The sequence below is a fragment of the Hyperolius riggenbachi genome, chromosome 7 (genome assembly GCF_040937935.1).
Source record: "Hyperolius riggenbachi isolate aHypRig1 chromosome 7, aHypRig1.pri, whole genome shotgun sequence".
Classification (NCBI taxonomy): Eukaryota; Metazoa; Chordata; class Amphibia; order Anura; family Hyperoliidae; genus Hyperolius; species Hyperolius riggenbachi.
Genome location: NC_090652.1, coordinates 276,541,363 through 276,553,976, shown reverse-complemented (window position 1 = coordinate 276,553,976; position 12,614 = coordinate 276,541,363). Strand labels below are relative to the sequence as shown.

General features: G+C 42.5%; 1 protein-coding gene across 16 annotated transcripts in view; it reads right to left on the bottom strand.

Moving 5' to 3' along the window:
* NEB (nebulin) overlaps positions 1-12,614 on the bottom strand; it is a 321,375-nt gene that overhangs the window by 235,111 nt on the left and 73,650 nt on the right. For all 16 annotated transcript variants that reach the window (XM_068245793.1, XM_068245797.1, XM_068245803.1 and 13 more), the window contains 7 exons: positions 10,831-10,929; positions 6,006-6,110; positions 5,808-5,915; positions 4,707-5,018; positions 3,868-4,074; positions 2,787-2,891; positions 2,037-2,144 (listed from right to left, as the gene is read on the bottom strand). In XM_068245793.1, coding sequence (XP_068101894.1) covers positions 2,037-2,144; positions 2,787-2,891; positions 3,868-4,074; positions 4,707-5,018; positions 5,808-5,915; positions 6,006-6,110; positions 10,831-10,929 — 1,044 coding nt within the window. The remainder of the gene's footprint in view (positions 1-2,036; positions 2,145-2,786; positions 2,892-3,867; positions 4,075-4,706; positions 5,019-5,807; positions 5,916-6,005; positions 6,111-10,830; positions 10,930-12,614) is intronic.

The following is a 12,614-nucleotide window of genomic DNA, read 5'->3' as shown; positions in this document are numbered from 1 at the left end:
AAAATGTTGGATGAAGCCTCCTCTCCATTAATACAAAAAAAATCACATAAATAGACAGTGTCATTTAAACATAACTAGGCAGAGTTACCTGGCTTCTGTGCTGGCTGGTCTGGCTTGCTGCTGGGCGCACTGGCTTGCCACCAGGAATCTGGCAGTTCCCCCATAGCATTCCCTGACCTTCTAGTGGACCCTCTCCCATGGCTCCCACGGGCCTCCCATTGAGGCACCCCAACTCCCAGAATGCCCTCATACAACAACCACAGCTCCCTGTATGCCCCCATAAAGGCATCACAGCTCCTAGCATGGCACCACAACACCCAGTATGCCCACAGCACCCAGCATACCCCTGATTGATACACCACAGCTCACAGCATGCTTGCCATCGAGGCGCCACAGCTGAATCAGCCTGGGGGACGTCCAGGGCACCCCAGAATAGATCCGGGTCACGTGCCACCAATCTTTGGGGCTAGCAATGCCCCTGATGTGAACGGAGGCAGAGCTGCAGCTCAAAGCTCTGCCTCCCCGGGGAGCAAAATCCACGACTTTGAAAGTCGTGGATTTTTGCAGTAGGATTTGGGGGTTATAAAACCCTCGTTCTGCTGCGGGAATGCAGCGTTTTAGCCCTGACCATCATCCTTAAACTAAAGGGAACCTGATGTGACAGTGAGTAAAATTATTTAAAATAAACACATGAGGTAACTTCAAATGAACATTACGTTACCTTGCCCTCAGTTCCTCTCAGAAGCTCACCATTTTCTTCTGGCAACGATCCCTTCCAGTTCTGACAACATTTTGTCAGAACTGAAATATATCAGTTACTGTCAGTTATGTATCAGTTGCTGTCAGTTATAGCAGAGAGGAGAACTGATGTAACAGGTAATTTCCATGTTTCCCTATGTCTCAAGTGGGCGATGTTACAGTTTAACAGTGTGCTGACCAGGAAGCTGTTAGGAGGTAATGGCCATTTTCAAAATGGATGATGGAGAATTCCATTGATCACAGTGGACAAATGGGACACAGGAGAAGAGAAAGAGATTGAGGAGTAGACTACACGGGAGGTAAGTATGACCTGTGTATGTTTATTTTGACTTTTAATTTTCAGTTCAGGTTTTCTTTAAGTTTTCTCCTGGGTGATATTTTCACACTTTATCAATAAAATACCTTTTAGGCCAACCAGCAAGCAAGAAATTCAGCAAAATAATTTTGACAGTACTTCTCACTTACTTTTTTTTTTTCCTCCTAGGAAAAAAGCTTGAAATGGATAAGGGCCACTTTGTATTTCATGGGCTTGATTCACAAAAGAGTGCTAACTGTTAGCACGGGCCGTTTACGCGCGATTGCGAATTTTCATGTGCAATTAAACGGTTTTTCTATGCAAACGCAAATTTTCGCGCTAAATCGTTATCGCGATCGCGCGCAAAAAACGGCCATGCTAACAGTTACCACTCTTTTGTGAATCAAGCCCTATGTGTGGTCAGGTATGAGACTTACCAAGCTTTGTTTGTATCATGTAATATTTGTCATACAAGATGATATATCACCTCAGTGTAATGCATAAAATGTTACATTATATATAACCAAAAGAAACTAAAAGGGCATGCTACATTTATCACACTAATAGTAACCTAATTCTGACAAAGGGCCGGTTCTAGCTGCAATGAGCCTCTGGGGCAAAAGTAACTTCGGGGGCCCCACTGACGCCCCCTCCATTATTCCAAATTACCCCCAGGGCCCCTGAGCTGGCTGCCAGGCCTGATCCAAATACCCCCTCCCCCGTCACACCAGATCATCATCAGGTGTCCATCATATGTCCCCTAAAAAGCATTTTGGGGGTTCACCTCTTCCTTTTTCTGCACAGAGTAAACACACAACATCCCCACCCTCATGGGTCACCATAGCTGGAGGGGAGGAGGGGCACCTTGATGGCCCCTACAGGCTCTGCGACCACTGGGGCAATTGGAAGTGCTGACCTGTTGACACACACACACACAAATATATATATGACAGCTTTATCCATAGGAGCCCTCAGTACTTACATCACTGGCAATATTTCTTGATGCTTTGGCAGCGACAATGGAAATGGCATCTCCAAGGACGTGGTGTCCCTTTGCAATTGTCTTCTGCCAGTCGTGCTTGTAGAAACTCTGGATGAAAGAAGAAACATAAATCCAATGAATAAAAATGGTTTGTGTTCTGCCAGTAAAGCTAAGCATTCATGCAACACGATGGTCATTAGAAGAGACCTAGCATGCTCATGCTTTGTAAAAGTAATAACATCGACATGCTGCTGGGACCCTTGCTGAGCTTCCTGTCTTGTCCTACTATGGCATCGGTGGGGATTAGGATAAGCGGGACAGGGCTACAATCAACTACAGTGGTATTTACAATAGAAGTGGGCCAAGGACTAAGAAAAGGATGGAATAAATATATGCATGATATACATATCATCTGAACATCAACAAACATTGCAAAGTTGAGAATACATTTACCATACTAATCAAATACTGTTTTTGTTTTTTTCAAGAAATCTGATCTTTTTTTATTGAATTGCTGTAAAATCGGATCATTTTATTGTGTGGTGTGTGGCCACCTTTACATATTACAGCTGATACAATTTTTTTTACGTGATACCATCTCAATATACCTTAAAATGAATGGTAATCCTTGCCTAACAAGGTCTTTTAAACTTGGGAAATATCCATGTGTGATTCCTAAAACACTAGTTAAAACAACTGCAGTGAAAGATTTTGTTCCAACTTGACAATAGAATGATATAGATGACTTACATCGCTAACATTAGATGCATTGAACTTGGCTTGGATAAACTGCGGTGCATCTGGCATCAGGTGATACTTGTGCAAACTCTTTTCCCCTGAGGATTTGTACAGTTTCTGAAAAATAATATGAAGACTCATGAAGGGGAATGAAAGCATTCATACATACATTTATTTTTGTCGGGTCTTCTTTTTTGAAAATATCATTCTGATGTTCCCTCTTATTCTTACACTAACCTCCCCCTTTTCACGCCTAACACTAGCCTCCTGTCTATACTCCTAACACTAACCTCCCAGTCCTAACACTAACCTCCCCCTTTTCACACCTAACGCTGGCCTCCAGTCTATACCCCTAACCCCCCCACAGTCCTAACACTAACTTCCCCCTTTTCACACCTAACGCTAGCCTCCCGTCTATACTCCTACCACTAACCCCCAGTCCTAACACTAACCTCCCCCTTTTCACACCTAACACTGGCCTCCAGTCTATACCCCTAACCCCCCCACAGTCCTAACACTAACCTCCCCCTCTTCACACCTAACGCTAGTCTCCAGTCTCCTATCCTGGCACTAATCGCCTCCCCACACTAATCTCCACCCCTCTTCACTTCTAACACTGGTATTGCCATCTCCTCTACGCTAACCTCACCCCTTGCTGTTGCCGCTATATGTATATATATCCAAGCATCATCCCCTCTGCTGCGACATCTCGGGTAGGCGTGCCAAATTCACAATCGGCTAGTGGCTAAGTCTTCTGAACTGAATATTGATTAATTATTGATCTCTAATAGTTCACATCCCAGCCACAATACAATGTGTGGGTTTCTGAATCCTAGCAGTTGTGCAAGTTCCAGAGAAAAAATAAAGTAGCCTGGTCTCCACAAGGCCATGACCCTACATTGGGCTTAGGGAGATCAAGGAGTTCTATGACAAACATAAAACCTAAGCAGCAACAATAAATGCTCATGTAGGATTACTGAAATCCTCAATTAACGCCTCCATATTCTACTGTCAAAAAGGGGTCTAAATGTATCAATATGTAGTTAAACTTAAGAACGATAATGAGTAATAAGTCACTCTAATGGCTACTTACATCGCTAAGCTGAAGGGCGTTGGTCTTGGCCTGGACCATGACTGGGGTATCTGTAACACTTGTGAACTTAATGGTATCCGGGTGCTGGCGATAATTCTTCTCATTCAAAGCCGCGGCTGCCTTTTTGGCCTTTTCTACATCAAGAGAGCCAATCGGGATCCATCCTGTGCCTTTCACCCAGCTGTTCAAGTCAGATTTGTAGATATTCTGCAAATGAAGTAACTTGTATGAAATCATGTAGCCAGTACCACCATAAGCAATCAGAAAACATTAGCCTTAAAAAAGGTTGCTAACGCTTAGATGGAGAACCACTGATGGTGCATGTTCCACAGTTCGAGAAATATGTGAAAGTGGTATGAAATCTAGCATTTCTTCTTTGCTTTAAAATGTTATTTAAAATCATAAAATCCACTACGACAAAATGTTTTAGCAGAACAGCATACAAACAGTTAAACACAGCACTTTGTTCTTCAGTGGAAAGCTTCTGGGTGCATCTGAAGAGGTGATAACATTGTCTATTGTTTGCATTCCTTTGTCTGCTACATTCCCAGCTGTGCTGAAAATGAGCTCTCTATGCTGCAGAAGCAGAGAGCTGAGAAGTGATCACTAGATAGATTTTAACATACTGTATAAATACAGCAGCTAGGCAATAAAAAGCAATGACAGCTTTCAGAACAGATAAACTGTACTTTGAGAATTTGTAGACAGACAACTTGTGCACTAAAGCAAATATGATAACTGCCTGGGTAATAAAACGTAGGAAAACACATTGTTATCGAATGCTATGTCAGAGTTTTATCCCACTTTAAATATTATATTCTTGATATGAATTAACTCACATCACTTTGGATCTCCATCATCTTCTTGGACAGCTCAAGGCTCATGGCGTCCGGCAGATAGGTGTAGTGATGGCGCAGTTGCTTGTAGCCAATGCCACTCGCGATAGTCTGAGCCTTCTTGGCAGACACGACATTGACCATATCCAGTGGAGTGTTGTATTTGGTCTTCAGCTTTTCATAGTCTTTCTTGTAATTACGTTCAGACTGCATCTTGGCCACGTGCATGTAATGGACAAGCTTGGGGTCATCTTGTAGATTTCTGAAACCAACAAGCTTTCCTCTCTTGGCCTCATAAGCTTTTTTATATTGCACCTAAGAAAAGTGAAAAAATGCAACCAAATGATCAGATCATGGCTAGAATTTTAGATGTTTAAACATCTATAAGTGTGATAAGATTAAAGGTGGCAATGTTGCCTTCGCGTATGTATATAATATGCTTTCATTTATAGCTTTAAAGGGAACCTGAAGCAAGAGGTATATGGAGGCTGCCATACAATCGCTTTCCTTTTACTAAAATTATTATGTAATATTTATATAGCGTCAACGCCTTTCCCATGCTTTGCACAGTATACAGTATATAGTCTTATTACTAACTACTTCCATTATATTGTAGCCTTAACACACACACCTCTCCTGAAAAATGAGTTGCGTCAATGTCAAAGTATTTGTATCTGTGTGTGTGCATGAGAATATTGTTGTGTCCTTGTGTATGTGAATATCAGAGTGTGTGTGTTCATTCATGTGTCTGTGTGGTATGTGTGTTAATTCGTGTGTGTGTGTGTGTGTACGCATTGTAGTGGTTGCTTGTCTCTACGGTGCATGTGAATAGTGTGTGTGTGTGTGTGTGTGTGCGTGTGTGTGTGTGTGTGTGTGTGTGTGTGTGTACGCATTGTAGTGGTTGCTTGTCTCTACGGTGCATGTGAATAGTGTGTGTGTGTGTGTGTGTGTGTGTGTGTGTGTGTGTGTATGAAAATATTGTAGTGGACATGTGTGTCTATATATATGTGCATGAGAATAGTATAGTGTTAGTGCGTGTGTGTGTGTGTGTGTGTGTGTATGATAATATTATAGCATGTAAAGGTGTGTGTGTGTTATACTTACATCACTAGCTGCATGTCTAGCAGCTTTAGCAGCTTTGATTGAGATAGCATCAATTTTCAGGTCATATCCTTTAGCCTTTAGTTCTTCCAGTCCATGCTTGTAACAATTCTAAAAAGCAGAGAAGAGTTGACGTCACTTAGTGACAGGACTGCGGACAAGGAACAGTAGAGGTGTTAAATATTTAGGGGTGTGTCTTACATCACTTATATTGTAGGCATTAACTCTGGCTTGCAGCAGCTCTGGAATATCAGCAGGTAAAGAATACTTGTGAAGAGTTTTCTCTCCTTTCTCTTTGTACAGAATCTGCGAATAAGATGTAAAAATCACATCATTTAACATTAAACGGCAGCTACAAACAATGACCTGAAAACACAAATGAAATATCTTTATTGGTCAAAGCACAATTTGATTTGTCGTGGTAGAGAACTGTACCGTGTGAGCCATCAGTTATTAGCAGAGAAAGCATTTTAACCGCCCTAGCGTTATTATTATTTCCAGACTTTAGGTTTTTTCTCACAAGCTTTTAGACCCTAAAAAACATACCGCTAGATAGATCTGTGGCAGCCATGCACATTACACTCCTCCCATGGATCCAGCTCGGTGTTACCACTCTGAACTACAGATTTCCCGCCCGAGCCAGACTCGGGATTATCACTATATTAGCATTTAGCCAATAAATGCTATTATAAAAATAAAAATAAAAATATTAGCATTTAGCCAATAAATGCTATTATCTTAATTCAAAACCCTCTGCACTTATTTTTTCCTTGAGCTAATAGTGAATGTAACAAAATTAGTAAAATCAGTGCTTCTCACAGGAAGTCAAACGCTTGACAAAAGCACACCGCCAAAACCCAGGTCGGGATACATTATTTTATGTGCTTACCAATAGAGAAACTCTTTTCTAAGTGTATACACATCTTACATCTTGCGTACGTGCAACATCTTGCGTACGTGCAGTTTGCAGTATATTTTTTTCCTTCTCTCACCCCGTAGCTCTAGCTAGTGATGGCCCGCCCTGGAATGTGACACAAGAAGAAGTAGAGGCAGACACAAGAGAATTGAGCATGCCAGATAGAGGATCTATGTGCCAGCCCACAGAATTCCCTAAAGTATGGGAGGAGGGAGACTTTTACACGAACTATCAGGAGGTTAAATAACTTACTACCACCCAGGGGCGTTGCTAGCCCCGAAGATCAGTGGCACGTGCCCTGGATCTATTCTGGGGTGCCCCGGATATTACCCAGGAAGAGTCAGCTGTAGTGCTTCAATTGTGGGCATGCTGGGAGCTGTGGTGCATCAATCAGGGGTTTGCTGGGTGCCTCTATTGGGCATACTGGTGCTGTGGTGCCATGCCGGGCACTGTGATGGTTTTTGGGGGCATGCAGGGAGCTGTGGTTCTTCTATGGGGCATGCTGGGAGTTGTGGTGCCTCAATGAGAACCCTAGGGGAGCAAGGGAGGGGGTCCACTAGAAGGTCAGGGAATGCTATGGGGGGACCGCCAGATAACCTGGCAGCAGGAAAGTCCACCCAGCAGAAAGTCAGACCAGCCAGCACAGAAGCCAGGTAACTCTGCCTAGTCATGTTTAATTGGCACTGCCTATTTACATGATATGCTGGTTTTTTTTTTTTGTTTTTTTTTGTTTTTTATTAATGGAGAGGGGAGCTTCAGCCAACATTTTGCTGGGCAGGCCTACTTAGACCGCTGTTAAGTTTATTTAAATTTGGGTCCACCTATGACCACACCCACATTCTGGTGCATGGCCACACCCATTTCCTGGCTGAAGTGCTCAAAAGTGCCCCTGATCTCTTAGGATCCTAGCATCACCCTTGCTACCACCCAGTGTGCTTCACATCTCGATGTAAGTTGGGTGGTAAGACTAACATTTTATTGCACCAGCGAAACTAATATTGTATATGAACACCCAATGTACCGAGTATAGGGATTTACTTGGTTGCTTATCCCCTCAGGTAGCATAGTATATATAGCATTTAGCGCCGGTACACACCTCCTTGCTTTGAACTGTTCTCATGGGACGGAGGGGAAAATCTTTCTTTTGGAGGCAAAAACGGCAATTTAACCTCCAAAAAGCTTAAAACTGCTTTCCTGGTATTGAGAAAGGAGAATTTAATTTTTTTTAACGAGTTTATGCACTGTAAGCCTCATTATTAGCAGGCTTTTTTTTTTTAATAGATCAACTCCTGGAGATTCTTGTTAGACCCAATCAGAGAAGCTCCTGGAAATGGATGACTCTGATACTCTAAAGCTATGTACACACACTAGATAATATTCAGCCGAAACAGTCGATAAAGACTGCTTTGTGTGTACGTTGGCCATCCTAAGACACTTAAGGATCCGACATGTGAGATCCTTAATGACCTATGACGCCCAAACAACCCAATCTCATTGTTTGTGTTGGCCAGCGAGGTGTCTGTAAAGCATCGGGCACCAAATAGGCATCATTTCCCAACAGGCAACGATAATGTATGTTCGTAGCTTTACTAACTCAATTTTTTAACTGGAAGATGCAATATTGAAATTAATATTTAAAAAAAAAAAACCAAAAATGAATAGAATTCAAAAAGAAAAAAAAATGCACAGACATAAGTTAAATTTTGAAATGAATTAAATGAACATAATAATAAAAAAAAATTAAATGTATATTAACCACCTGAGCGGTCTGGACGAGCTGAGCTCGTCCAACACCGCCGGAGGTCGCCGCTCAGGCCCTGCTGGGCCGATTTTAATCAAATAAAAAGCAGCACACGCAGCCGGCACTTTGCCAGCCGCGTGTGCTGCCTGATCGCCGCCGCTCTGCGGCGATTCGCCGCGAGCAGCGGCGAAAGAGGGCCCCCCTAGCCGCCTGAGCCCTGCGCAGCCGGAACAAAAAGTTCCGGCCAGCGCTAAGGGCTGGATCGGAGGCGGCTGACGTCAGGACGTCGGCTGACGTCGATGACGTCACTCCGCTCGTCGCTATGGCGACGATATAAGCAAAACAAGGAAGGCCGCTCATTGCGGCCTTCCTTGTTTATTCTGGGCGCCGGAGGCGATCGGAAGATCGCCTCCGGAGCGCCCTCTAGTGGGCTTTCATGCAGCCAACTTTCAGTTGGCTGCATGAAATAGTTTTTTTTTTATTTGAAAAAAACCCTCCCGCAGCCACCCTGGCGATTTAATCAGAACGCCAGGGTGGTTAACAGAATAATACTAACGCTAGTAAAACAATTTTAAGATTAAAGTGGTCATTTCAACTTTGCTTTAAAAGATTGCTTACAGTTTATAAACTATTATGCCAGATTTTTTTTTTAGCAGAAATTCACTGAATGGATTAAACATGACATTTTAGTGCTACATTTAGCTAGAAATGCTCCTCCGTGCTGAGGTTTAGTTACAAATGTATCTATCTACAATGTAACAAACAAACACCTTTCTAGAACAAAGAGGGCTTCCGGCAGGCTTTTCAAAGGTCTATTTGTATTCCAAATAAAGATACATTTGTAACTAAAGATAAGCACGGCTTTTCAAAGGTCTATTTGTATTCCAAATAAAGATACATTTGTAACTAAAGATAAGCACGGAAGCGGATTCCTAGTTAAATCCAACACTAAAATGTCATGTTTAACCCATTCAGTGAATTTCTGCTTAAAAAAAATCTGGCATAATAGTTTGTAAGCTGTAAGCAATCTTTTAAAGCAAAGTTGTAATGCTGGGTGTTAAACCGCTTTAATAGATGTTGGTGTTTCTATCCTGTAAATGAGGCGCATTAAGCAGAGCCGATGTGGCTTTATACATAACAGCGATATACATTCATCTATGGAAAGTGAGGCAAGCACACTTATTTTCAGATTGCATAATAATCATCATTAAGTAGAAACCATACATCTTTAGAGTCCCAAAAACTGGGAGAGAAGAATCTCTTTAAAATTGTATCTGTCCAATTACTGTGAGAAACAGTAAAAAAGGAAATGGAAAGAACTGGAATTTTGTTTCACATTTCCAAGCTTTTTCTAAAACAATAAATATAGACTAAAATGTACGCAATTCGTTAGCTGAAGCTAACAAAATTTGGGGATGCATTAAAAGGGAAATAAAAACTTGAGATGCTAGCATAATATTGCCCCTGTTAAACGCTCTAGTAAGGCCACATCTGGAATATGGAATTCAGTTCTGGGCACCACATTACAAAAAAGATATTGCAGTTTTAGAGCAGGTGCAGAGACGAGCAACAAAATTGATATGTGGGATGGAAGGTCTCGCTTACCAAGAAAGGTTAGATAAACTGGGTTTATTTAGTCTAGAGAAAAGACGCCTTAGAGGGGATCTAATTAACATGTATAAATACATCAGAGGGCAATATAAGAGCTTGGCGGATGAGCTTTTTGTCCCTAGGCCTTCTCAAAGGACTAGAGGACATGATCTGCGCATGGAGGAAAAACGTTTTAGCCATTTATTTAGGAAAGGGTTCTTTACAGTAAGAGTGATTAAGATGTGGAATGCATTGCCACAGGAAGTAGTTATGGCAAACTATATACCTGCATTTAAAGGGGGCTTAGATGCTTTCCTTGTGTTGAAAGACATCCATTGCTACAATTACTAGGTAATGACTAATGATGTTGATCCAGGGATTTTATCTGATTGCCATCTGGAGTCGGGAAGGAATTTTTTTCTTTTTTGGGGCTAATTGGACCATGCCTTGTAAGGGTTTTTTGCCTTCCTCTGGATCAACAGGGATATGTGAGGGAGCAGGCTGGTGTTGTACTTTGTTCTCTGGTTGAACTCGATGGACGTATGTCTTTTTTCAACCCAAATAACTATGCAACTATGTAACACTATGTAACGCCAAAAATAAAATACAAAAATCCTTATCTGTAGACCCCAAAATAATGTGATTTTGATATCAATATAAAAGATCTCATCAGTTGAGCCTAAAGAATGTAAAATAGTAGAATTTGCATTTTGCACTTTTCACAAAAGTAATATATTGTGACAAGCAGGAAGGGGTGACAAGTTTTACAAAGCACTTACGTCGCTCCTCTGTTTCTGGTTAATCTTTGCTTGGACCAAAACAGGATCATCTTCTATTGATGTAAACTTTATAGTATCTGGATGCTGACGGTATTTTTTCTGGACGAAAGAAAAGAAGCAGAAATTCAGAAGAATATTTAATAAGATATCAGCTCCATGCCACATTTCCACTAAAAAAAAAAAAAAAAGAAAAGAAAAGAAGAAACCAAACATGATATAGTCTAGCCAAATCTGCTCCTAAAAAAAAAGTATAAGTAAGATATGCAAACATTTTCGTTGCTTACTTGCACATAAAGGACTTTAAAGTCTCTATGGGCTTACCACTATTTTTTACATCTCCGATAACATAAATCAGTGTATTCTGTGCACATGCTAAGCATTTCAGTCCAAATCTTAAAACAAAACATGAAAAATGATGACTGCCTCTTCTGAAGGTTTTGTAGTTCCACGCATCTAGCTTTGTCTCTAAAGCTACATACGCAAACTAGATTTTTGTCGCTTAAAAAAATTATTGTGATCCTTTCAGGTGAAACTCTAGTCTGAGTACAAATATTTAGCAAAGTCAGCTGCCTTCCTTTCAGTGAGCCGAGCAGCTCATCTGTACACTGAGGATAAACTGGCGTCACCCAAAACAATAAACCGCAGCAGGGACACCTCTGGTTCAGCCCCTCTATGATGCCAGCCACTAAACTGGAAGTAAGGGGGACACTTCTGTAACAGGCAGATTTTCTTGACCAGCCTTGCTGAATGCTGCCCAGGAGTTGGGACCCACTACAGAAATTAACACTACTGCACATTTTGAGCTCTAACCCCTTGGCCAGCACTGCCAGATGTCAGAAATCGGGATCCTCAGCAGCATCAGCCATCACCCCAGGTTGCTTTAATGAAGAACAGGATCGTCACTGCTGAACCTTCACCTCCCTCTGCCCCCCCCCCCCCCCCCATTGTCTCCTTAGGGATGACAGATCAAGGCCGCCATCAGAAATTTTGGGGCCCCTCACACATCATCAGATCTGGCCCTCCCCTCCCTTGGCCCGCCCACTGGTTGCTGTGCCCGCCCACTAGCCACCCTGCCCCCGTGTCCGTGCGTGAAGTGTGCTGCAGCGAAAAATGTGCATGGCTCCGACACTGAAGAAAGTGGCATGCACAGCGTCATGTGGCAAAAAATGGGTGTGACCACCATGGCATGTTGTGGGTGGAGCCAACTACTAGCAAAATACATGTAGTCCCCGGTTAACAAATGATATAGGGACTTGTAGGTCCATTCTTATCCTTTATCCGTTCGCTTTTGTCCACCTCTTTTCTTCCTGTGCCTCTTTTATCCCCCTCTGTCTCACCTCAGATTGTGCCTCTTTTGTGTCCCACTGTGTGATCTCATGTTTACGTATTATCTCTTATTCTCCCTGTGCCTCTTTTGTCCGCCTCTGTTCCCCCTGTGTCTCTGTTATCCCCTTGTATTTCCTCTTGTCCCCTTCTGTCTCAGCTTGTCCCCTTGCCTTAGCCAGGTATAGGTGCCCCCAGTATAGGTATCCAGGCATAGGTGCCCCCAGTATAGGTAGCCAGGTATAGGTTCCCACCAGCTATAGGTGGTGCCCCAGTATAGGTAGCCTGGTGTAGATGCCCCCAGTATAGGTAGCCTGGTATGGCTGGTGCTCCAGTATAGGCCAGCAAAATACAGGTGCCCCAGTATAGGTATTCAACTATAGGTGGTGCCCCGGTATAGGTAGCCTGATATAGTTGCCCCAGTATAAGTAGCCTGGTATGGGTGGTGCACCAGTATAGGT